Raw genomic sequence first — 26193 nt, forward strand, 5'->3', positions numbered from 1 at the left:
GTGAAATTTGCCTGCCTTAATTTGAGAGAAACACATGCAGCTGACATACAGTGATCATTTAGATGCTGCTTAATGAAACAGTTAGCTAATAACTTTATAGAGAAGTAGGCCTGCAAATAGCAGCTTACATGGCACAGCAACCCATCTCCCACTGACAGAAATAAAGCAAAACTTGAAAGCAAAAGGCAATGTGGTGCATCCCTGCACTCTTGTTATCTCCAGAGGTAAGGGCATTAATGCAATGATGATCCTTCATGGGGTGGGGAGAAGCTGCTTTGGAGACAGTATTTCTGGCTGAGAGGCATTGTCAAGGAATGAGTTCCTCAGCCTAATTTCACAATGGCATTTAAGACTGGTTTGTTGGGTTTTAAAGTTGTTGGCATTATGCTATAATCAGTATGCTAAACAGTTACGGAGAGGGAAGGAGTACTGAGTTTTTAAAATAATCTACATAGTTCATAAAATATAGACATCTCATAGTTGCCTCCTCTTAAACAGCCTCATCAAAACTCATCTCGGCTCCTCTGTTCCCTTAGCAGCTCATTCTAGCTGCTGCCTCATGTATTCAACTCTGTTCTCATGCAACAGGTGCCTGCTGCTTTAGACTGGCCTTTTCAAGCAGTAGAGGGCAGCAGTGTGTGTGTCAGCGGTTGCACAGAGAAAGAAGATGGATAAATAGCCAAGGACAGGTTTTCTTTTTCAAAAATAAAATTAGAATCACTGGTAACAGAAGCATTTAAGAGTAACCTACCACCATACATTTTATTTAATTGTAAAAGAGTGGGAAATATTGAGCAGCACAGATGCTGTCCTTGTTGTAAAGTGGGGAGAAAATCAAGGAAGGGAACATCTCTTCCATAGCAGCTTCCCCTAAGAAAATGGCGCAACACTTGTGGTATTCTCTCATTAGCTTAATCTTCTCCGAACCCCCGGTCCTGTGCCTTTCTCCACCGCCACCCGCCTAACTCGCATATAAGCTGAGGGCGGCTTTTTCAGCACATTTTTGGTGCTGAAAAAGTAGCTGCATTGAGACCACCATTATAAATGCTGGCTGTCTTCCTCTGGGCTCAGAAAAATACTGCAACTCAGTATAAAAATTTGTTTTGACAGTATTCTACTGCACAAAGGCATACAAACTCAACAATGCCACTGCTAGGAAAAGGCTCAGTTGTGATAAGGGCACAGAGGTGCAATCCTATGTTAAATCTGGTAAACTATGGCGATTCAGGGTCTCGCATAACTACGACAACAAGCACCCAGGCAAAAACACATTTTTGAATATGCTGTGAAAGAAAGCCAACAAGTGAAAAAGCTTGCAATTGACAGTAGTGTCTTAAGGCAATGATTGGTTATTGCCCAGGATCAAGCAGAGTCAGCAGGGAACCCACAAGAGCTGCATATGCCATGTCAATCTGGACAAGCATATATACAATGGGTTAAAATCCAGAGAAGACAAAGTTTTTAGAGAAGGAGGAGCAAGAAGTAATCTCCATTTTCCCTGCGTGGAAGCAGCAGCAGCAGCAGCAGCAGTGATGAGCCTGGAGCATCCGAGTTGGAGGTCAGTCATCAGCCACAATGGAAAGGGCCCTCAGTTCATTCAGTTTGGCTTCGTTCTCCTTCTGCCTCTGCTCATCTGTCAGGCCAGGCTCATCAATCTGTTCTGTCAAGTCACCAAAGATTTTGTACATTTCCGTGTAGTACACAACCTGGAGGGGGTGGAGAGGGAAGAGTGCCATTAGAAGCAGATCTCCTCAACAGATGAATATCTAAACAGGCTTTTCCTGTGATCTATAACCACCACACATCCTCAGCATTCCCAAGAAAATACAGATGAAGTACTTTAGTACTTGCAGTGACTGAACTATTTTTAAAATGCCAGTTTCTGAGCCAGCAATGTTGTGTGGTTGTCTGCTGGTTACTGCAAGGGCTGTCACCTGGTTAAAAAAAATATGATTGAGTGATTGACTGCATGATTTTTAGTTGAGTGATTAAATCTGTATAAATTTGCATGTAAAAAGCCAAAATTAAAGGCTTTGTGCAGAGTATCTTACAGGCAACCCCCCCCCCCACACTGAAGGGCATGCCATTTGAAATAGCACTTGCTATATGTACTTTTATAAATCTTTTTATTTATTTATTTTAAAAAACCTCACAGGAGCATAGTTTTAGTCAGTTAATTATTGGTTAAATTAAGTAACCAAGCTTGCAATTCACATGGTGGCATTTCCTTTTGAGTAAATATGAATAGAGTATGGCTGTAAACATTTCAGCTCTGGTTACAAACCTTCAGTGCTATTTGAGAAATCACTCAGATTTTTAAAAAGGCATGTTGGAGCATGGGCTTTTAAACAAGGTTAAGTAGTCTCTCATCCTCATGTTTTTGGCAAGGGAGGGTTACAATAAACAGCACTGTATGCTTAAAATGTTGGTGTCATTGCAACGATGGCCAAGGAACAAATCAACAGCTGGCCAAATTGTTTTAACTACAGTAGCAGGTTTGGGACCGCTAGTCAATTTGTTACACTGTTTTAAAATATTCTGAACTAAAAAGGTGCCTTAACCAGTGAGTAATTTTTTTAAATAAAAAAAACCCACATAGGGTACTTTTATTTGATATGCAACTACTTCATAAATACTGCAGATGGCAAGCACCATCTTAAAAACCAGAAACACTCTGTTTTGTGTGTGAGAAGAGGGGGAAATGTCTCTTAAACTGAATAACAGAAAACTGCTTTTAAGGTGACATATGCATCTCTTACACCACAGGAAGTAAGTTTGCCTTAGAAATATGTTTTCCTCATGCAAATTTATACAGATTATCAATTAAGCAATCAATATGATTATTTTAAAAATAGGTGTGATTCCTTTAGATATGGAGGAGTACGCACATAAGAAAGTGAGAGAAAGCATCATAGCCCAGTATCTCTAGGTACAACTCAGCTGGAATGATGGAGAAACAAGATGCGGAGACATGGTTTGCAAGTTTCAAAGCAGCTGTGATAAAACTATCTGGGACACAAGTCGTAAGAATGCATTACTGTATATATAAAAAGCTAGAAAAACGTTTAGTCTTGTTCTGCTTGATCCTGCTGGCCATGCTTTTTATCTCCACCTCTGAAGGGGATCCGTTTTCTCAGTTGTGATTAGGCAGTGACAAACCCCTCTTCCTACACAGCCGCCTGGAGCCTTGCAGAGGAGAGAGCAGGAGTGAGTCATGAACTCTGACCTTTCTAGCAGTTGGGGGAAGAATGGTGTTTCCTGCTCTCCTCCTGTAAGGTTACATACACCAAACTGGAGACACACCAGTAGGCCCAGCTTAACCCTTTCCTTGGCAGCCAAGCATGGGCAGGATTTTCACAGATGCCAGCTAATCTTCCAAACACCTCCGCAAAGTGGCTATTCTTATCCATGTGTCCTAGACAGGTCCCCAAGGGGTCAGGTGCCTTCCCTTCAAGATCAGCGCAGAGATCTACACCCCTGTCTTCTGCTGAGCCCACTAGACAACCATTTGTCTTCTGCCGAGCCCACTAGACAACACTGCCTGCTGTTCCTGCTACTGCCCCTTTTATGCATTATCACCATAGCAACAGAAGCTGATGGAGTAAGCTTTGCAAAGAAAATCAGAATCCCAGCTTTTCCATCGCTGCTCCCTGTGCCCTGCAATAATTATGCAGCGATACAGGCAGCACACTGCATGGTTGTTCCCATCTGGAAGTTTCCATGGAGGAGCTTTTTAAAGGGGGGGGGATCATTTTATCAACTCAATATCTGACAAATAATGTGGCTCAAGTGTTCATTTTTACAAGATGACGCCTGCCAAGGCGCCCCTCCAGACACCACATAACCACAACTACCGTAGGAACCTTGTTTTAAATCCCAGCTTTGCTAGCAGAAGAGTTTTGCCTCCTTTTATGCCTGTGCTCACTAAATCCCTTGGACTAGTAACTTTCCTCAAATCACTAAGCAGCCCTTTTTGCAGGGAGTCTTGGGCTAGGGCTTTTGCCACTGCCATGGTCTGAAGTCAGTGTCTGGTCTGTGCCTTGATGGGAGGCCAACTGAGACCCTCAGCAACCCCACTTTGAGTCCCATGAAAAATAAATGCTGTAGCCATATGAGAAGGAAGAAAAATGCGAAGTAATTCTGCTCTTACCTTTTCAGTTCGAAGTTGGATAGGGAAGAGCAGTAAGTGTTGGTAATAAGAAGAGCAGAACCAGGAACGTCATACTTAAATTCATTATTAAAATTCTATGGTCATGGGCGGAGTGGGGTCTTGTGGTAAGGCTGACCACAACACTGGTCGGTAGAATTCTAAGGCAGATGAATGTGGTGCAAATAGTAAAATATGTATCTGGCTTGTTAGCAAACCTTTCAGTATCCTAAAAGCCTGCATATGGGTTTTGAGAATGTTGCTCTGCAAAGGATCCCAACCAATAACTTCCCCTGTCTCCAACCAAGGAGGTCTTGTGGTAGAATAAAAGCAGCAGTGGCACTAACCCAAGAAGCCTGTCCAGCTACAACGTGAGGCAGGAATGATGAGACTGGTTTCTCTGCTAAGCTGCTGCTGTGCCTAACCACATGGCTCTCATCAGTGTAAGAGCAAATGTTTTGGGTACAGATATATACACCATCTCCATAGAGACAGCCTCTTCCCCTCACCATCACAGTGAATCGGCTTTTTATTTTGAGGGGGAGGTGGCTGCTACTCCTTGGGAACACCTAAATCTCAAAGGCCCCACCCCTGTTCCTCAGCCTAATCTATTAGCAGCTGGAGTGGGGGCACCACCAGGAGACAGAAGCCCTGCGCTATAGCACTGCTCTCCCTTCTGATCACCAGGTAACAGAACTGCGCTTTCTGGTGATTCAGCAGGACTGCTGGTTTACACAATGACTAATGAAGTGAAATTGGCAAGAGCAGAACAACCAAAATAGGAAGAGCCAAAGCACTAGGGGCTGAGTGGGCTAATCACATGCTGTGGCATTAAACTACTTGGCTCCAGGAAACACTACTTGTACCATATTAAACATCAGTGCCCCTTTCCCTCACCTCTTCAAGAGCCCAAGAGCCAGTCTTTCCCTACCCCTCTGCTGAACAGGACATAAGCAGCCTATTGTCTGAGCCATGGCCTTTGTGATAATGCACTTAATTGGGTGGGTGCACACAGCATGTAGTCTCTACATGCGCAGATGCCTAGGAGCATTCCTCTCCCAACACATGACTAGTATGACTAGTAACTATAAGCCTTAGTAAACCACAAACTGTAAGCACCATCTGTCTCCTTGTAACGGGGAGCAGCATAAGAAATGAGAACCCCATCTCTCCCTGAGTCATTTATATGCATGCAAAGAAGCACCACACCACAAGATACCTGAAAATCACCTGCATCCCCACCTGGCTCTCCCACTCTACGCAACAAAAGTTACTTGACACATTGTCCCTGGGCCCTTGCACAAGGGAGGACACTGCCCCAAGGAAGCAAACAGCTAACAATGAGTGCAAAGGTACACAAAACCTTTCACACTCTTTGTTTGGTCTGTGAAAAGTAGGTTATCCCAACTTGTGCAAGAGTAAGTGCTTTCCACTTGTGCAAAGCCACCATGGGCTAAAATTCACAGAGTGACCTGCCTATGATGCTGCAGTCATCTGCATGAACAAATCTGTAGCAGCTAGAACTTGAAGAAAAGTATTAGAGAGGTTAGAGGGGAAGTGGTTCTAATGCAACCTCATTCTATGGTCCCTGTGGGACACTGGATGCTTTTTCAGGCCACTGAACAGCCTGTACCTCTGTCAGGCTCCACAGAGAGGTGCCCCCGCTCTGCAGAAGCATGGCTGTGGGGGCAGTGTGAAGCCACCCTTCCCTGACCAGGAGAGCCAACAGATGCCCCTTCTCTCTCAGAAGGGCAAATGCAAAGTCCCAGGGCAGGCATTCTTAAACTTTGAGGTAATGGTGCATTTTGGGAATATGTGTGGTCTCAAGCCTGCCTTCAGTGGATGAGGAACAACTGAATTGGCAGAGGCAGAGAATGGGCCTGGGAATCCGACAGCAACAGAACACTGGCTTGAGGGAGGCCCAAACACCAACTTTGCTGACTGAGCATGGAACCCAGGTGTAGCCGTCTCATGATGCAACATAAGGTTGCTACCTCTGCCAGCAGATTTTGGAGGCCATTATAAAGATGGCAAAATGAGAGGCAAGTCATTTCAATGAGGCTTGTACTGGAACATTTCCCAGTAGAGCTATTAATTGAAATGAAGTGTGTATTGGAGAGGAGGCAGGAAGAAAATGGAGCAGGCCTTTTCTGTAGTGGCCCCCAGTCCATGGAAACTTCATTCCCATCCCAGGGAAGCTCAATGGATTCCTACTCTGATGCATTTTTGGCACCAGGTGAAGAGACTCATCTTCCTGGACTTTTTACCATCTAAAGGACATTTTCTCCTGGGATTTTTACTACTGCTTTCACCCTTCTGGTTTGTACTTCTACTGTATTTTAACTTTTGTAGATCAGCCTGTTATTTGCTGAAGGCCAGTATAAAAAAATCTGATAAACAGAGCACTTAAAAGAATAATTTTTGGACATTGCTCCTTTAAAAACCGCAAGTTCCATGAACTACAATTCTTGTTTGGAGGTGGGTATTTGATTTTTCTTATTAAAAACTTCATACAAATGAGCCATTGTTCTTCCTCAGAAACCTTATTTGTGCCCATTTGCTACAGATTCCTCTTAATGAGCACAAGGATACTATGTGCAGCAGACTCCTCTTACCACAGTGGCAGAACTCTACACAGTCTAGAAGTTGGCCAGCTTTTTAACCACTAAGCAAGTAGAAAGCAAAGGGAAATGGTAGCTCCCTCTAACTTTGAACCTCAAACCCCGGATAGTTTTGCAGTTATGACAGAAAGAATTTCACAGCAGTAAGGTAAAGGGACCCCTGACCGTTAGGTCCAGTCATGGACGACTCTGGGGTTGCGGCGCTCATCTCGCGTTATTGGCCGAGGGAGCCAGCATACAGCTTCCAGGTCATGTGGCTAAGCCGCTTCTGGTGAACCAGAGCAGCACACGGAAACGCCGTTTACCTTCCCGCTGTAGCGGTACCTATTTATCTACTTGCACTTTGACGTGCTTTCCAACTGCTAGGTTGGCAGGAGCAGGGACCGGGCAACGGGAGCTGACCCCGTTGCGGAGATTTGAACCGCCAACCTTCTGATCAGCAAGCCCTAGGCTCAGTGGTTTAACCCACAGCGCCACCCACGTAACTACCCCCAAAACAGTGTAGTCACTTCCTCAAGGGGGAGGGAACTGTCATGATTAGCAGCATTGAACAAGTAAATCCACTTGAGGGCACCAGACTCCATATATTATGCATTTGCTAATGACTTACGAAGGGACAGAATTACCGGTATGAAAACTTCAAACCTCCACCAAGATTTTAAAAAGAAACAAAACAGCCAAACACACCCACACTCAGCCAGTGTTCTTCAAATCCACTATGGGAATCCCATGATCCTGGATAAGGCTCATTTGCAACTAGATCTCCCACTGAAGTCCAATAGTTAAAGAGTTGCTTTTGGTCAGGGGAGGTATTCTGCAACTTTGGAAATTCCTGAATTTTGTGTATGAAGTCAGTATGAATTCTGGGCCAACCTTCCCCCCACCCCCCAAAACACTTCTATGTAAATAAAACACTATATTAATAAAACCAAAGTGTGCTGATTAATACCAAATCATGAAAATGTTATGCTTTTTTTCTAATTGTGTTTATTTTGAACAAAATTTAAATCTTTAAAACAGCAAGCGTTTAGAAAATATGTAAAATTATGGGGGTCTGGATATCAAAGCAAAGCTTGCACTTAGCAATAAAGGCCACAAATGTGCTAATTATATACACCACAGATTTTACTCAGAATAAATTATGCAAATTTGAATATTTTGCAGATCTCGTCTGAATTTGCTTGCTTCCATTCAGAACTCATTGTTTGAGCTTTTACAGAATTTGGAATCTCGAACTTTTAATTTACAATGAGCAATGCCTGTGGGAAGAAAAATAGTAAAAAATAGAAATAAACTAGAGGACAAGAGGAAGTGGCAGAGTTATTCAGGACAGAGAAAATGTGCCCCCTACGCTCTGGGGATTTTCACAAAACTATCTGCATTTTTTCAAACATATTTCCCAAATTATATCGGTGAGGAAATAAATATAAATATACTTAAATAAAATGACTAGGTGTCATTATGCTTTTCAATAAAATATATGACTAGTCCTCTGCCTAGGAATTTACAATGAAACCTCCAGTATTGCAACAGAAATCCCTGGATGAAATATTCTACTCACAAAACACAAGAAGACCTCAAAGGCCTGAAATGCGCACAAACACCTATGACCTCTGCATCTTGAAATCAGGCTTCCTGCTCAACTATAAACATGGTATGCAGGTTTAGCCAAATATTTGACCTGAGATGGAGACTTTAAAAAGTACATGCTACATATTCCTAGTATATCTCCAAAATACTCATTTACTACTTTCTAAAGGTAAAGGGCCCCCTGACCATTAGGTCCAGTCGTGACAGACTCTGGGGTTGCGCCCTCATCTCGCATTATTGGCCAAGGGAGCCGGCGTATAGCTTCCAGGTCATGTGGCCAGCATGACAAAGCCGCTTCTGGCAAACCAGAGCAGCACATGGAAACGCCGTTTACCTTCCTGCTGGAGCGGTACCTATTTATCTACCCTTGTACTTTGACATGCTTTCGAACTGCTAGGTTGGCAGGAGCTGGGACCGAGCAACGGGAGCTCACCCCGTCACAGGGATTCGAACCGCCGACCTTCTGATCAGCAAGCCCTAGGCTCAGTGGTTTAACCACAGCGCCACCTGGGTCCCTATACTTTCTAAGGGTACTAGTATTCAAATAAAATGTCATACAAATTGAAACAGCTGAAACACCCCACATTTCAAGTTACATAGGATTATTTGGCATCTTTGTTCTTGGTGAGTTGTTCTATGTTAGTGGAAAGCTTCCTCTCCTCTTCTATCCATGAGGACAAGGCAGTATGCTAGTACTGCGTAGATAAGAAAGATGCTTCTTTTGCCCACACTAATTGTAAGGTAAAAGGTAAAGGGACCCCTGACCATTAGGTCCAGTCGCGGATGACTGGGGTTGCGCGCCCATCTCTCTCTATAGGTCAAGGGAGCCGGCGTTTGTCCCCAGACAGCTTCTGGATCATGTGGCCAGCATGACTAAGCCACTTCTGGCGAACCAGAGGAGTGCACGGAAACACTGTTTACCTTCCCGCCAGAGTGGTACCTATTTATCTACTTGCACTTTGACGTGCTTTCGAACTGCTAGGTGGGCAGGAGCTGGGATAGAGCAACAGGAGCTCACCCCGTTGCAGGGATTCAAACCGCTGACCTTCTGATTGGCATGCCCTAGGCTCTGTGGTTTAGACCACAGTGCCACCCGCATCCCTAATTGTACACTAATTGTAGTCACTCAGAAATGATTCCCTAGCTAGAGCTACTGAAAACTGACCTGATGCACCTGCTGGGTACACACGTGTATACATGCAACATGTGCATGTACTCACGCAACCCTTCCAACAACAGACGTCTTAAACATGGACAAATTATTTAAAACCAGAAACTGATAAGAAGAGAAGAAAATGTTCTTCGCAAGCCTTCATCAACAAGCGAGCACAAACTCTCCCTCTTTCATCTTTGTGTGGGAACTTCAAAGCCTATGGCTGGGGAAAAGTTTGTGGGTGGGCAGAAGTATTTAGCATGAGAGCATTGCCCTCAATACTCACCAGAGAAAGGGGGGGGGAATGCTGGATCAGCCCTTGGCATCAGGCAGGGTGGGTGACCCAAGAGCAAGCGGGTTTCCCCTCAATCCTTTGCAAAGCTGTGACACATGAACTGGTATCTCTCCCCTCTCTAACTAAGAGTGAAGCAGTGTTGGGAGGGGGGTGTCTTTCCCCTCCTCCTCCTCTGACCTGGTGCCTTTGTATCTGGTCTTTTCTCACTTCTGAACCTAGACTAACTGCAGTTAAACTTAAGGATGTTTTGGAGAATAAGCCAACTACAATCACGTCACACTTTCTTAACACAGTTAATGGTTTGGAGAAAACAAGTGACTGTTGTGTGTAATTATTAGATTCATAATTTATAATAAGGAGCTCAAGGTGACAAAGAAGGTTCTTTGCACCCCATTTTCTCTTCATAACAAACTTGTAAGTTAAGCTGAGAGAGTGTCTGTTTGATGGCTGAGGGGATCTGAACCGAGATCTCTGGTCCTAGTCTAACATTCTCATCACTAGACCACACTGGCTCCTGAAATGGAATAAAAAAACTTCTTATCTCATCTTTGTGGCTGGAGGTTCTCTCAGACTCACTGCCTTGGCGCAAAATGTTCCTTGGCATGTCAAACACTCCTTGTAGTTTTCTTTCAGGGCTCTGTTACCTCTGAGGTGGGATTTCTGCTATAAATACAATCTTCACCACATCAGGCATTTACGCAACATGAAGTGGGAAGGAATTGAGAGAAGAGTAACACAGGAAGACTCATCGCTTTGCTTACTACACAATTCAATCCATACATGTGCAACTGCAGCTGCTGTGAGAAGGGAGTTTACACAGTTTTCTCTTGCCAGCTGGGAGTGCCGCATGAAAAGGCAGTCAGCCTCAAAACTCCTAAGTTACTTTCCACAATTCTTGGGACCTGGAACAATTCCTGGGAACAGATGAGCCAGTAAAGCTGTTGTGCAATAATGATAAATAATCACAGAACCATGTATGGAAAACAAAATCGAGACCACACCACTGAAGAGAGGAGCCTCCGACCTCAACACTCTTGGGTTGCTCACGTCTATGTTGCTAATAAATAAAACAGAAATGGGGGGGGTGGCATGGGAGGGACCCCCTGGGTAGGCTTCCCTGGACAATAATGAGCCTGTTACTCATCAGCTCCCACTTCTGTTTGCTTGGCTGTTGTATCCAAGACATAAAGGGGTTCAGATGTGCATGGGAACACAGGAAGTGGCCTTACAGCACCGGTTACAGCACCGGTCTATTGTCTACACAGCTTGGCAGTGGCTTTCAGAGTTCCAGGCAGGGGACAGTTCCTGCCCTACCCACGGTAGAGCATGGAAAGCAGATGCTCTACCCCAGAGCTACCGTCTCTCCTCTGTTGATCCTGCTAGCCATAAATTAAACTATACTTTGTCTAGTACCTTTTCTAAGTGCTCAGAATGCATTCTTATGTTATCTCAACCACCCCTTCACCAGCTCTCTTAAGGTAGGCCAGTAGAGGTAGGGGGAGAGCAGGGCTAAGGGAAGACAAGCGGCTTCCTGGTCCTGCTGCCATTTCTGACAGACTTCCTGTTAATGCTCTTCAATGCTACACTACACTGAACTCAGAAAAGGGCCAAGGAACCCTCTACAGCTGTAGTTAAAATATGACAAAAACTTACATAAAGAACTGCCCTTATTTATTTCCCTTTTAAAACTGGTTCTGATTCAATTTTTTTAGCAGCAAGCTAAATAATTTTTTATAAAATTGTCCAGTAGCACCTTAGAGACCAAATAAGTTTGTTCTTGGTATAAGCTTTCGTGTGCATGCACGCTTCTTCAGATATGCACATGGAAGCTTATACCAAGAACAAACTTAGTTGGTCTCTAAGGTGCCACTGGACATTTTTTTTATTTTTATATATATTTCAACTGCATCAGACCAACACGTCTACCTACCTGAATTCAGCAGCAAGCTGACATTCAAAAAACCGAAAGAGGTGAAGCTGTTCCTGGTATGGAGGTAAGTAGCCAGGGAAAAACCTTCACCTGTTGAATTGCTGTTTGTTAGTCTGATGGTCTAATAATGTGCTTTGAGTCTTATTATCAGAACACTAGGAAGGACTCTCTTTTAAAAATCTGTACACTTGAACAGCTCCCTGAAAGAACAGGGTCCTATTCTCAGTCTGTTCATCTTTTTCTCTCACACACATATACCGGTACTTCTGCTCACAATGAGAAAAATAGTTTTCTTCAGGGCTTTTTTTCTAGAAGAAGAGGTGCCAGAACTTGCTGACCATTTTTAAGGAGGAGCACCCACCAAAAGTTGTTGATGTTTCAGGGCCATTAGCCTCCAAGAGCGGAAACATTGACAAAAGCGCCAATCGAACAGGCAGGGAAACCCCCTGGCCTAAACTAGTGATAACGGATGACATTAAAAGCATCCATCGCTTCTGGTTTCATTCAGAAAATGAAAACATCTGTCAGCCACACACAAGCCTCTTCCACAAGGGCTGCAGCACAGCAAGATATTTTGACTCTCAAAAAGGTACATGAAGAGAACAGAAATAGATATTCCACTGAGTAATACAACACCATAGAAAATCAAATAAACTTAATGAGGCATGGGTGGAAAGGGAGAGATCCTGAAAAGAAGACCAGCTGGATGAAAGAGCGATCTGGGGGTGGCGCTTAGTCCATTTACAACTTGCATGCTTTCAGCCTGAGTTCATTCCTGCTCTGACCTTAAAGGCCAAGGGATGATCTGACGGGTGGGTTCCGGCTACAGGCTAGGAAACAGAGGTCATGCACACAGTTCTTTATTTAAGCAGACCCCAACAAGGCAATGTGGTCTATTGATTACAGCCCTGAGTTAGGACTCTTCAGAGGTCTAAATCTAAAATCTGGCTCAGCTAACTTTCTTTAGAGAAGCTGCTTCTCCTTTCAGCTTGTGCCTTGTACACAAACGGCCCAGAAATCTGCACAGGCACAACGAAGAGAATCTGATGACAAACTCATAACCCCTTTTAGGCTGCAACCCTACATGCACTTACATGAGAAGAAGTCTCTTTGAACACAGTGGGGCTTACTTCTATGTAGACATGCATAGGATTGCATTGGCAATCAAGAGGGAAACATTAGCATTCAAATCCCCAATCACTATCACCTGCAGGGCTGGAAAGGGGTTAGTTTAACTTTCAGTTTGCTAGTAAAACTGAATCACTGTGTCATAATACGATGCATGTTTTGAAAGCTCTGCTCTCTTCTCTTCATTGGCGATCACTCGTAGCCGAGTAAGATTGTCTTCCATAAACACGGTTTTAACAACGTAAGTGACTGTGGAGGCCAATTCTGGATCCACACGTCCTTCCACAGTGGGGACATTGGTTTCCGGGTGGGAGTTGATCACGGTGTGGATTTGCCAAGCATGCTTTCCTCTTAGCACATTTCTCCCTTGCGTCCTGAGATCAAGTTTCTTCAAAGCCCATGACACCTTTGGTAAAGGCTGTTCTCCAACTGGAGCGCTCGCAGGCCAGTGTTTCCCAGTTGTCAGTGTTTATACTACATTTTTAAAGATTTGCCTTGAGACAGTCTTTAAACCTCTTTTGTTGACCACCAGCATTACGCTTTCCATTTTAAAGTTTGGAATAGAGTAGTTGCTTTGGAAGATGATCATCAGGCATCCGCACAACATGACCAGTCCAATGAAGTTGATGTTGAAGAATCATTGCTTCAACACTGGTGATCTTTGCTTCTTCCAGGACACTGATATTAGTTCGCCTGTCTTCCCAAGTAATGTGTAAAAAAAATTGGAGACACCGTTGATGGAATCTTTTGAGGAGTTGGAGATGGTGTTTATAAGTGGTCCATGTTTTACAAGCATATAGTAAGGTTGGTAGTACAATAGCTTTGTAAACAAGCATTTTGGTTTCCCTGTGAATGTCCCGGTCCTCAAACACTCTGCACTTCAATCAGGAGAAAGCTGCACTCGCAGAGCTCAGGCGATGCTGGATTTCAGCATCAATGTTGGCCCTTGTGGAAAGGTAACTGCCTAGGTAGGAGAAGTGATCGTCCTGCTTAATGGGATATTGAAGGGCTGGAGTGTTCATTTTGCGTCTTGGTTTCCTTCCTTGAAGCCTGCGATGAGGTATAATCTTGAAAGCCATCATGGAGCGTATTAGTCGGTGATCTGTCCAGCAGTCATCAGTCGTCATAGCTCTGGTAAGGAGCACATCATGGCGATCTTTCGCATGGACAATAACATAGTCTAAGAGGTGCCAGTGGGTTGACCAAGGATGCCTCCATGAAGTTTTAAATTTATTTTTCTGTTGAAAGAGTGTGTTGGTAATAACAAGGTTGTGTGCTGCACATATTGTCAAAAGTAAGATTCTGTTCTGGTTGCTGTTGCCAACTCCTTTCCCAATAGTCCGAGGCCACAGATCGAAATCTCGCCCAACTCTTGCATTAAAATCACCCAGGAGGATAATTTTATCCTCCTTAGGTGTCTCTGATAGGACAGTATCCAGCTGAGAGTAAAATTTTTCTTTAATGTCTTCATCGGCATCCAGTGTTGGTGCATAAGCCTGTTGGTTTTTGGAGAGCTTTATTCGAAGGGTTAAGAGATGCTCATTAATGCCGGTAGGGACTTCTGACAGGAGCTTCACAAGGTTGTTTTTGATAGTGAAGCCTACCCCATGTATTCAATGATCTTGTTCAGATAGACTTTTCCAGAAGAATGTGTAGCCTCCTTTTTCTTCCTTCAGTTGTCCCTCACCTGCTCTTCGAGTCTCTTGAAGCGCTGCAATATCGATGTTAAAACGTCGCAGCTCTTGCAATGATGGCAGTTCTGCGTTCAGGACGCCCACTGTCTGTGTTATCTGACAAAGTCCATATATTCCATGTTCCAAAATTCAATTGTCTTTTACTAGGTGGTGACCCCACTGGGCGCGGTAATCCAGTCAGGGGGAAAGGGAGGCAGACTATGTTTAGGGCACCTTTTCTAGCCCCTCCCCCTTTTCAGGGTGAGCACAGTGGATCCTAAAAAGGGCTGCTCAGTCATGGATACAGCTGCCGAGCTGCTCAACTGCCTCATTCCTTGAGTCAGAACGACTGAATCCGTATCTACTGCCCATGTTCATGACTAGGGGCTTCCAGATTTCACGATCCTGCCCCCGTTACCATTTGCCGATTGCCATGGGATTTCTGAGGTTTGGGTTGGGTTTTTGGAAGACGCCTGTGTGTGATTTTGTTTTATGTGTGTAGATCAGTGCACGCTGACCAACGCACAGTCTTCTCAGTAGGGCTCTGTTCCGATGGCATGAAGTAGTCATGGCAAACCAGTAGATTCCTATCTGCTGCAGCCTTCATCCGCCTTCACAGTCGTTGTAACATACCGCTTGTTATCATCCGCCTGTTCTGCCATGGAGGACTTTTTGGATCATTCTTTGTCTAGCTCCTTTGACCTTACCGCCTTGGGTGACCCTGCTGGGAGTATGAGATTCCCGGCGGCTTCACTTACAAGGGTCATAGGAACATGCAAGGTGATGATCCAGCAAGTAGGTAAAGCTCTGCTCTAGATATATCTTGACTATGAAGAAGTGCTTATTACACGTGATGCTTCTTCATAAGTTTAGTAAACATCCATGTTTTTATTCTTATAGCTAGGTGGGGGTTAATTCTGTATTCTTACAACTCTGGAGTTCAATTTCAGAGAAAACTGAAAAAACACACACAGACAAAGTGGTAGGGGTCAAAGTGACCCTGTAAAAGTGCTGCTTAAATTATTTAGGTTTTTCTTCATGACCACAGATGCTTAGCTCAGAACCTGTTCTTTTTGTTACTTGTGAGAAAGGAGCATAGAGGGTAAAAACACAGCATATTGGCTCTTCCCACAATAGATAAATGACTCGGTTTCCTTAGCAGGGCTACAAACTGTAATGGGGGGGTCAACAGTACCTCTCAGGTTTACAAAACCCATTGAAAAGCCTGAATTTTAAAACACACCCCTCCCCGCCCCCAGTTAAAACCTTTCTTGTGATCTACCAAAATTGTCCCCCCACCCCACCCATCATGGCTAGCATTTCACACAATGCTTACTAATTCTGCTTTGGGGGTCATTGTGACCCCAACTGCATCTGCAAATGTTTGCAAGCTACCTGCACCCATACCTAAGCAGGTGGCCGGACTCAAAGACAACTCTCAAAAGCTAACCGCTTTTCTCTATTCACAAAAGACCTCTACAATAACTGTTGTTGAGCGTTGCCCTTAGGCATCAACGTACCATTCATCATCAGTTGCTCACAATGTAGGCTAGACAGTGGTTGCACATCTACCGTACACATCTACCCCATATATGACAACTAACCCCCCCCCCCCCCGTGGGCTACTAACCAGGCCACTAATCTAGAAGTGCCAACAGTGCTGATTTTGGTTTTCAAGAAGGTTTGAGACGTCTAAGCAATGTAACAAAGCAAGGAAGGGCAATGATTCTCCTTTCTTCAGTGCATAATTGTGCAGCAATCTCAGGATAAAATGAAAGGTGGTGTGGACATACATCACCAGATGATCATCACACACTTCTACTCTCTTAAAACCACAGTAAACAGAATGCCCCCAATATATAAAGGTAAAGGGACCCCTGACCATTAGGTCCAGTCATGACCGACTCTGGGGTTGCACGCTCATCTCGCATTATTGGCCGAGGGAGCCGGCGTATAGCTTCCAGGTCATGTGGCCAGCATGACAAAGCCGCTTCTGGCAAACCAGAGCAGCACATGGAAACGGCGTTTACCTTCCCGCTGTAGCGGTTCCTATTTATCTACTTGCATTTTGACATGCTTTCGAACTGCTAGGTTGGCAGGAGCTGGGACCAAGCAACGGGAGCTCACCCCGTCACAGGGATTCAAACCGCCGACCTTCTGATCAGCAAGCCCTAGGCTCAGTGGTTTAACCACAGCGCCACCTGGGTCCTAGACCTGTGCCTGGATTTGATCAAATCATGGGCTGAGTCTACATTCTAGCTTGCTCTTGTAAGGCTGTCATTGGAGGTCCTTGCCTGTGGACGTCAAATGACTGGCTACCAAAGAGACAGCCAGTCCCAATGGAGATCTGCCTGGCATCATTGCTGTTACTTTCTATTTAGCGTTTGAATGGGTTGATCTAACGTGATTTTTTGTTTCACCATGTAGCTTGCCGAATTGACTTTCTTGTTGCCAAATGATTTAATATGCTGCTTTTAATTTAAATTGTTTTTGCATAACTGTGCATTCTTTTTCTCTCTCATTGCTTTGTATTCTTATGAAGTTTTGATTATTTTTATGGTATTTTGTTAAGCCACCTTGAATGCAAATCGGAAGAGAATACACACATTTTTAAAACAAAACAAATATCCATGTCCATATGATATAAAGGGTCTCCCCCTTCCTCCAGGGGGTGGGAAAAACCAGAGGAAAAGGAATGGATGCTGTAAGGAAGAGGGAAGGGGAGGAGAATGGTGGTGGGGAGGATGTAGAACATTACATGCGTTTGTAGTTGTTTCATTCTGGGTCATTCCATGCCAAATAACCTGATTATAATACTTGAAAGTGCTCTCATGACTCAGATTTCCTTCCAAAAATATTTTTTAATGTGTGAGATAACTTCAAACAAATTTTTAAAGATTTTTTTGGTCCAAAATTGGGTGCAGGATAATTTTTTGATTTTCATGCGATTTAAAAAGGTAAAGGGACCCCTGACCATTAGGTCCAGTTGTGACCGACTCTGGGCTTGCAGCACTCATCTCGCGTTATTGGCTGAGGGAGCCGGCGTACAGCTTCCAGGTCATGTGGCCAGCATGACTAAGCCGCTTCTGGTGAAGCAGAGCAGCACACGGAAACGCCGTTTACCTTCCTGCTGGAGCGGTACCTATTTATCTACCCTTGTACTTTGACATGCTTTCGAACTGCTAGGTTGGCAGGAGCTGGGACTGAGCAACGGGAGCTCACCCCATCACGGGGATTCAAACCACCGACCTTCTGATCGGCAAGCCCTAGGCTCTGTGGTTTAACCCTTCCCTTCATGGGATTTAGGCTAATGCAATTTCTGCATCAGTTTAGTAAAAACCTTCTGTTTTGCTTATTTTTCAACCGATTGGGCTTATTTTGATATCAAAATAAAGCTAATTGTGGTATCTTTCAAAATATGGTATAAAAATGGAGTTAAGTGCCTAAGAAAAGGAGCACCGACCATTCAAAGTGTATTTTTGTCATTCTCTCCCCCCGCCCCCGGTAGGTTCCATAAGCCATAGTGCTTTACACAATAAAATGAACAAGGGCTCTGAGACATATTTTGTTTTTATTAGATAATCAACAAAACTTAATTTTTAAATATATCAGATGACATTGTAACACAAGAGGGTACAATTTTAACTATTCTCACGAATATGTGAGTTATTTCAGGCTCAAAGAGACCTTTAAAAAAGTAATATTTTTTTTGTAAAATTTTTACTTCAAAATCAATTTATTTTATAACCACACAAAACACCCTTCTTATTTTTAAAACATTTCAAGTACACGGTTATCCCATTCTACAACAAAAGTATGATATACATGTTAGCTGTGGTTTGCGCGCTATGGCTTATGGAACCTACCGGGGCGGGGGAATTACAAAAATTCTCTTTGAATGGTCGGTGGTCCTTTTCTTAGGCACTTAATTTCAGTTTTATACCTTATTTTGAAAGACAATTAGCTTTATTTTGATAGTAAAATAAGCCCAATTAGTTGAAAAATAGGCAAAATAGGAGGTTTTTTCTAAACTGATGCAGAAATTGCATTAGCCTAAATCACGTGAAAATCGGAATTTTCAAAAAATTATTTTGAGGTTATCTCATAGGTATAGACACATTTTTAAAAAAATGAAGAAAATCTAAGTTGTGAGAGCACATGGCACCAGGTGATTTGGCATGGAATGACCCTTCTTCTTTTGTCAAACTGTAGCTGCCTCAAAGCCAAACTTAAAAGCCCCTTGCATGTTGATGCTGCAGTGTTCCTCCTCGTCCTCTCATCCCTTCTATCCCCACAAGGCCTTGGTATGTGTCTATTGGATATTCCAACATAGATTGATGGCATCTATATATGGCATTCACTTTTTACTTACTGAAGTACTACTGAACAGCCTTGTTGAACAGCATTAAGGAAAATAAAGCAGATACTTATGCAACAGACTGCCTGAGTCATACCTGAGCCCGGATCAGAGATTCAAAACTTGGCTTGAAGTAATTGATGCGGCTGCTGTAGAATTGCGGCATCTCTTCCAGAAGCTGCTTGTTCTTAGCCTCAAATTCGTCTTTCACCGGCCTCAGTTCTTCCCGTGCCTGGGGGAACAGAAACGGTAGTCTAAGGAGAGGACCACAAAGTGTTATCCTTCACCCATTCCTCAACAGTCAGTGAGACTTTCCTCCCAAGTTCAGTACCAAATGTAGTTTGGCCAAGCAAGGTCCTTTTAATCCTTAGCATATAAAATGGCCCTCAGCCCTTAAAGAGGCAAGATGCATAGTAGCAAACATGGTTGGACCAAATATTTGCTTCTTTCCATTTTTAGGATGAATGTAGTGCTTTAAGGCTTTCCAAAATATTTCCCAAAAAATCCCTTACTCTTGAGAATGGTTTGCCTTTTTATTAATGTTCACCTGACTTAATGCTCATATCCTTTGTTGACTAGGGCTTCTTTGTCTTAGCCAGTCCGGGATCACATATTGAACATAACCACATTACAATGTTACATAGCCAATCAGATCTGTTTATATGCTGACATCAATAGGACAAACAAATTTAGAATGGCCATGCTTCCTAAACTGGGCTCAAGGGTGTTCCAAGACAATCAGGACTATGATGGCAAAAGAAACTTATTGTACTGCCTATTGCCTAAAGACACGGGGAGGGGGGGGAGGGGGGAGCGTATGTTTGTGCGCACATGTGCCTTCTGATACAGATGAAAATGTTTGTGAAAACGGTGCCCCCCCCCACTTCCCTCTTGGCACAGCCCTACTTGAAATTCCGGGTGGGTGGGGGGAACCCTCCCTGCTCAGTCATCAAGACAAAGGAGCTCACTTTCACACATCCTTAGTTTTATGCATGCATACACAGCATTCTAAGCTTCTTTACTATAGAGCTTGAATTCTCCTTTCTTAATGTTGATATGGTAATTCTTTAACACAATGCCCAATTTATAAAGTTATTAAGAATTTGCATTCTTCAATGAAAGCCAATCTCTTAAGAGGCTCCAGCATACACAGGAAAGTGGGTTAGCAACATTAGATTCAGAGCTGCTTCATCATTTATATGGCAATCCATTCACCCCTGATACCCTAACCAGTTTACTGCAAGAAACTTCAAAGTGTGAAATGTGAGCACTTACATTTAAGCACCTAGGGACTGGTTGAGGCTCCCTAGGGAGCGTTTAGGAGTGTACATCCTATCTTCTCCAGGATGCCAATACAGCCGCAGCAAACACAAGTGCCACACCAAATGCAAAGTAGCGCTTAGTGAGTTAGAAAACTAAAACTGCCATCCTAAATACAATTCTCTTAACACCAGCTTAAGACCAGCTTAACCGGAAGACTTTTTTACTTTAGTCTTAGCCCCACTTTCAAAACAGATTAACGGCCCTTTTCAATGTTCCTGTTTGACACAGGAGTCATCTCATAAGACATCTCAAGATCTCAACAAATCTTGCTGGATTATTTCATACAAAAAAGTACTGAGGGGAATTTGGAAGCCATTCTGTGATGTGAACTGAACTCTGAACTGTGTACATATACTTGCAGGATATTCAGAGGCAAAGGAGTTACTCTTGCAGGAAGAGTGGCAGAAATGTGAAATGTGAAATTGCAACAACAGCAACCAAGATACAAATGGGAGCTGAGCACCTAATGGACATATGCAGTTCTAAAGATCATATTACAAATGATTGATTTTCTTTTAAATGAAGATATTGGCCTCATTCGTATACAACACTGGCCATGAACCATGGTTAGAGAAATTAGCCTCTGCACAAGCTGCGTGCAGGTAGGTGCCTGTAACTCAAAGACTCCAAGTTTTGCTCATCGCTTTCCAGAGCTGGGAAACAAACCACGGAGAAGATGGGTTAGGGTTACATGTGAACCAGTTTGTGTGGCTTGCTTCTCTCCAAATAAACCACAAGCGGAAACCAAAGTTTGTTACTGGATTCTCAAACCATGAGTGCTGGGTTGCATGCTAGTGCTAAGTCAGCTGCTCTGTGATAGCTTAGGCAAAGGCTAGTTGCCCTGATGTTGGTTTGTGGCCGGTATTGCATCCAAATGTATCTTCTGTGTGAAAACTAGATTTCTCTGTAAGTAAGCTATTCACACTAAAACACACCAGAACGCTCTAGATTGTTGGTTGAAACCATCCAAATTCCAGCTCAAAACTAAATATTAAAGACACCAAAAGAACAAACACCTCAGAGATATCATTTGACCACTCCTAATGGAATGGCACTAACTCTCCCTTTGTATTCCCTATGGATAAGCACATGCAACTTTGTGAAAAGAGTCCTAGGACAACCAGTAAAATGTTACCCTGAACCTGCAAAACCTCTCAATCCTCTCTGACCGCAAGCCTATGAGCCCCCTTCCCTCTTGGCACAGTACCTGGTGCAACTTGGTCAGGATGGGTCCCGTCTTCTCCTTCTCTTCATACTTCTCCACCTTAGATTGCAGCCTCTTGTAATCTTGCAGAGTTTGTTCCCGCCGCTTTACTGCCATATTCAGGCTAGGGAAAACACCGCTGAATCTGTAACAAATAAAGTGGGGTAAAATTATAGTTACTGTGTCCTCATGGCACTTATCCCAATTGTCCAATGAGAGCTTAGCTTAGTGACTTGCTTCCATGTTCATGGCCTTTTTCAGAACTGCTCAAGGCAAGGAACATTGCCACTGCCCCCCTTCCCATGCATTTTATCCACAAAACAACCTTAGACTCAGAGAGTGAAAAAGGGACCTTGCAAGTCATCTTTTCAAATCCCTGTTCAAAGCAGAATTCACCTCCAGCTCCAGCAAAGGAGAGCCCACCTCACTCCCAAGGCCGCCCCCTCCCACACACCTGCTCCATCAGAGCCATTCAGATGTTGGCCAGGGACCATGGCAGTTCAAGAGCATCTGGAGGGCACCATGTTGGCTACTCCTGCCTTAGGCAAACATCCTTCCACAGGGAGATGCCTGAGCTCCAACTAGCAAGAGAGAATACCAAGAAGCTACTGTGTCAACTACCCATGCTAATTTCTTGTTTTAGGTGTTCACTAGGAGTTTTGATAGAAAAGAGGCAGTGTCAGAATAAATGTCCTCTAACACAAGTTGGAGCCATTAGCTATCTGCACTGGCTCCAATTAACCAGTCCACTAGCACGTGGAGATAGAAACCACAGCCCATCTCCCTCCAGCCCCCAAGAACTCAAAATGAGAGTGTGTGAGCTACTATCTTAGGCCAGAAAGACTCTGGGACTGCCACATGCAAGTCATGGTGGCCCTGAACCAAACCTGTTTGAAAGGACAAGGAAACTGAAGTCACCTAACCGAGGGGGCTTCAACAGCACTTCCAAGACCACCTGTCTGTCCCAAGGTATATTCAGTTAACAGGAACTGTATTTGAGATGGGAAGCTTGGTGAGGGAGATAAACACCTAAGCACCTCTTCCATAAATTTGATCTGTCTTCCTTCTAACATTATTTTGGCAACCTCTCCTTGCCATTTTTAGCTTCTTTTTAAGTTTTTGATTTAAAGTAATCTGCCACACCTTATGGTACCATGTCTAAGAGTTGTCCGTTCCAATCCCTTTCATAATCTGGCTATCGCTAGCCTGACCACTGCCAGTAAATATCCAATTAATCATTTAAAGTGAGCATTCAAGTTTTCACTTGAATTAAATTCAACAGGGCTAGCTCACTTGTCTTTTGTCCTTTTATACCATCATTATTATGAGTATGTTCTGAACACCTTACACGAGAAAAGTGACTAATATTTTACAGTCCTTTCCCACACACAACAGACATTTAAAAATCTTATTAACTTCGTTCGCATCTACCTTATGAGATAGACAGGGAGAGATCCAACTTGCACAAAGGCAAACCTGAGCAACTTTATGCATTCTATAATTATATAAACATAACTTTATACATTATATGGAGGTGACTGATCCATGTCCTCATAGAGAGTGCCCTGCTCCATAGATTACTTAGCCTGAGGTTTCTTACAGCCATGGGAGTAATGTGAGAACTAATCCTACATCTAAATTAATTTTTTGCTCTCCCCATCCTGAAGGCTCAGAAAAGATAATGACAGATACACTCACACATACACAATATCCAGTTTAAATTCAAGTTTTGCAAGATGCATCAATTACTTGTTAAGGGAAAGATGCTAGCAAAGAACACAATTACATTCCTTCGTTAACTTCAACAGTGTCTTTTTAGAGGTGTCCAATAACTTTAAAATTGCTAGTTTCATACAAAACTAGTTAAAAGTAGTTGAAAGTCTTCCAGCAGCCCCCGAGGGCCCCAACATTTATTTCAATTATAGAGTCAAATCTCTCATGTCTTCAAACAAAAAAATTACTTCATGTTATGACTTAATTCAAGTATCTTACCAACAATGGTTTGCAATAATCATATGGTTGGTTCAGACATAATATTCCCAATCCTGATTGGCAAAAGAGCCACAATGTGTACAATGTGTTCTTAATGTTGGGATCTTTTGAAAAAAGGTGGTATATAAATTGAAACAACATTATCTATCTCCTGCCTCATCCAGAAACACCTGAATGGTTCAGAAGTGCTTAGGTGATTTCATTATCAAGTTTAGCTAACAATGATTTAGAGTTGCTTGGTTGCTTTCATTTTCATCTATTCAATACTATGGCACAGGGCCCTCTGGAAAAAGAGGAATGAGATTACCTATATTACATCATTTCAAATATCATATCAACTCATTGCTGGCATAAATTAAGGGGGCAGAACTAGTCAAGTCATGATTTTCATTTTTTTAAAAACATAATTTTTATTGATTTTACAAATTACAAAGAATGGTACATACATGAACACCTTTTCCACCTTCTTCCCATCCCCCTCCATGGGTCCTCCCCTGCCACAGAAGTATCCCACGCAGGTGAACAGTCAGAAGTGGTCCATTTTATGATTGGATTTCTGTCCTCCTCCCCCTCCCCTGCCCCTGAAGCCCCCCCCCCTGCCACCAGGGAGCTCCAGTGAACCAGGGCAGTACGCAGGAGTTCATCCATCCAACCATCTATTGTCATACCAAAAAAAGAGAAAATACAAAAAGAGAAAAAGAGAAAAAAGAGAAGAAAAAAAAGACAAAAAGGAAAAAAGACAAAAACAGAAGAAAAAAAAAATTCATCATAATTGTTAAATTCATAATTGTTAAACCATATTTTGTGGGCTTCCCCACCCTCCCCCCTTCCCCGGTTTTCCTCCCTTATTTATCATCTTCAACAGTTTCATAGTTCATATTTTATAACATACACCTTTATATCTTATACCACTTTTAAACTAACTATTATCATTTTCGCCTAATGTCCAATCACTGAAAAATCAAACTCCCATTTTTTCTTCCCGTGCCTAATTTTTACCCCCTCTATAGGCCTCCATATTTTCACCTTTTTCCAGAATCAATTCACTCTTTAAACCTATAACTATTCCCAAACTAACCTTACATCCCCCGAGTACCGGCTCCACCCCACCAATCCAGCAAGTTCCATAGTCAGCAGTCCAGTTATAATCCTATTAATCCATCCTTACAATCACAACTTCACTTTCCCTTCACCCCACCCCCTGTTTACAGTCTTTTGCCATCCAGGCCTCCCTATCAGACCCCTGAGCTTCTTCTCTTCTCTGCTTAATTTTTCCTTTTTCCCTGTGGTCATTCTGGAGTTCCAGTAAATCCAATCGTGCCCCCCTCGAAGGGGAGGCACTCCATCCAACTTTTTGTAGAGTAAAATCATCATTTTTTTCGTGGTGGGCTTCATTTTGTGTTAAATCATCACAGTCCTCATCTTCATCTTTTCCTTCCAAATCACAGTCACCATCATTGTCATTCTCACATTCGTCTTCTTCAGTTTCAAAAGCTTCATCTTCTAAGAAATCATATTCTGCCATCACCATCTGGAATTGTTGCTGCAACTCTTGCCGTTGTGTCTCCTATTGACATAGTTCTATTCTTGCTTCCCACATTAAGGTCAAAACAGTCCGCTGAAACTCAGGCGGGTACCTTTTTGTTGACATAGTTCAATCCTGTCAAGGTCAAAACTTGTCACATGGGGTGGAATATGATCGCAGTCTATTTTCTCGACTCCATTTTAACATGCTGGCTGCATTCTTAAAAATAAAGTTCAAACTCACATTTCAAAAGCATATAGACCAAAAAAGAATTTCCAAAAAGTCCAGAAATAAAGATAGAAATAAAATTTAACTATAAATCCTGATCAGCTCACTGGGTTGTCTGGGCTGCCGGCTCCCGAGGAAAAGAAAGGTCTTTCTTAGTCTTAACCTCTTTCTGCAGGGCATTCACAACCACAGTCTCTTTCCCCCTTTACCCTGCATTTAGGGGAGATTCTCTTTGATGCCTTTGAGGGATCCTTTTAAGTTAAAATCTTCTGTTTACGGCTTCGGGTTTCTGTTTACTGTCTCTTATGTTACCGTAGGGGGGGGTGGCTTCCTCTTTTCCCCTCTCTCCCAGGTCCAAATTGTTGCCTTAATTTACATTCCAAAGAATCCAAATTACTCACAGTCTATTCATTTGCTGAATATTCTTTGAAGAATTGGCCGCCTCCACTTCCCAGACTCGCAGCTTCGCGCTCTCAGAGCAGCAGTGTCAGCCTGTCCGCCGCGGTTCACCTCCTCGCTCTCGGGGGCTTAAACAAAGCCGATCCGGGGAGGAGAGAGCCCGCTTTTGGCGCCGCCAGGCAAAATCCGTCCCCAAAAAGCTCGATTTGGGGCTTTTAAGGAGGTTTCGCTTCGCTGGAACGATTCCTTCCACCTCTGAAGCGCCGAGGTCCGCTCCGCTGAGCGGACCCCCGTCTGAGCAAGATGGCGCGGACAACCGGAAGCCCCCAAGTCATGATTTTCAAATCTGGTTTGCTAGCAGATTGCAAATCATGGTTTATCATTACACTAAACCACAATTTAAATACAGTGGTACCTCTGATTAAGAACTTAATTTGTTCTGGAGGTCTGTTCTTAACCTGAAACTGTTCTTAACCTGAGTACCATTTTAGCTAATGGGGCCTCCTCCTGCTGTACTGCCCGATTTCTGTTCTTTCATATATATATATATATATATATATATATATATATATATATATATATTGATTTTACATAATAAAGAAAACAAACATACAAAACATATTGTCCC

General features: G+C 43.2%; 1 protein-coding gene across 5 annotated transcripts in view; it reads right to left on the reverse strand.

Annotated features, from left to right (window-relative positions):
* Positions 1 to 735: 735 nt before the first annotated feature.
* BIN3 (bridging integrator 3) overlaps positions 736 to 26193 on the reverse strand; it is a 117790-nt gene continuing 92332 nt past the window's right edge. For all 5 annotated transcript variants that reach the window (XM_035139693.3, XM_035139691.3, XM_088657817.1 and 2 more), the window contains 3 exons: positions 21425 to 21566; positions 18992 to 19126; positions 736 to 1706 (listed from right to left, as the gene is read on the reverse strand). In XM_035139693.3, coding sequence (XP_034995584.1) covers positions 1560 to 1706; positions 18992 to 19126; positions 21425 to 21566 — 424 coding nt within the window. In that variant the 3' untranslated portion in view covers positions 736 to 1559. The remainder of the gene's footprint in view (positions 1707 to 18991; positions 19127 to 21424; positions 21567 to 26193) is intronic.

This window comes from Zootoca vivipara, chromosome 14, assembly GCF_965207765.1.
Source record: "Zootoca vivipara chromosome 14, rZooViv2.hap1.1, whole genome shotgun sequence".
In the NCBI taxonomy this organism is placed as follows: Eukaryota; Metazoa; Chordata; class Lepidosauria; order Squamata; family Lacertidae; genus Zootoca; species Zootoca vivipara.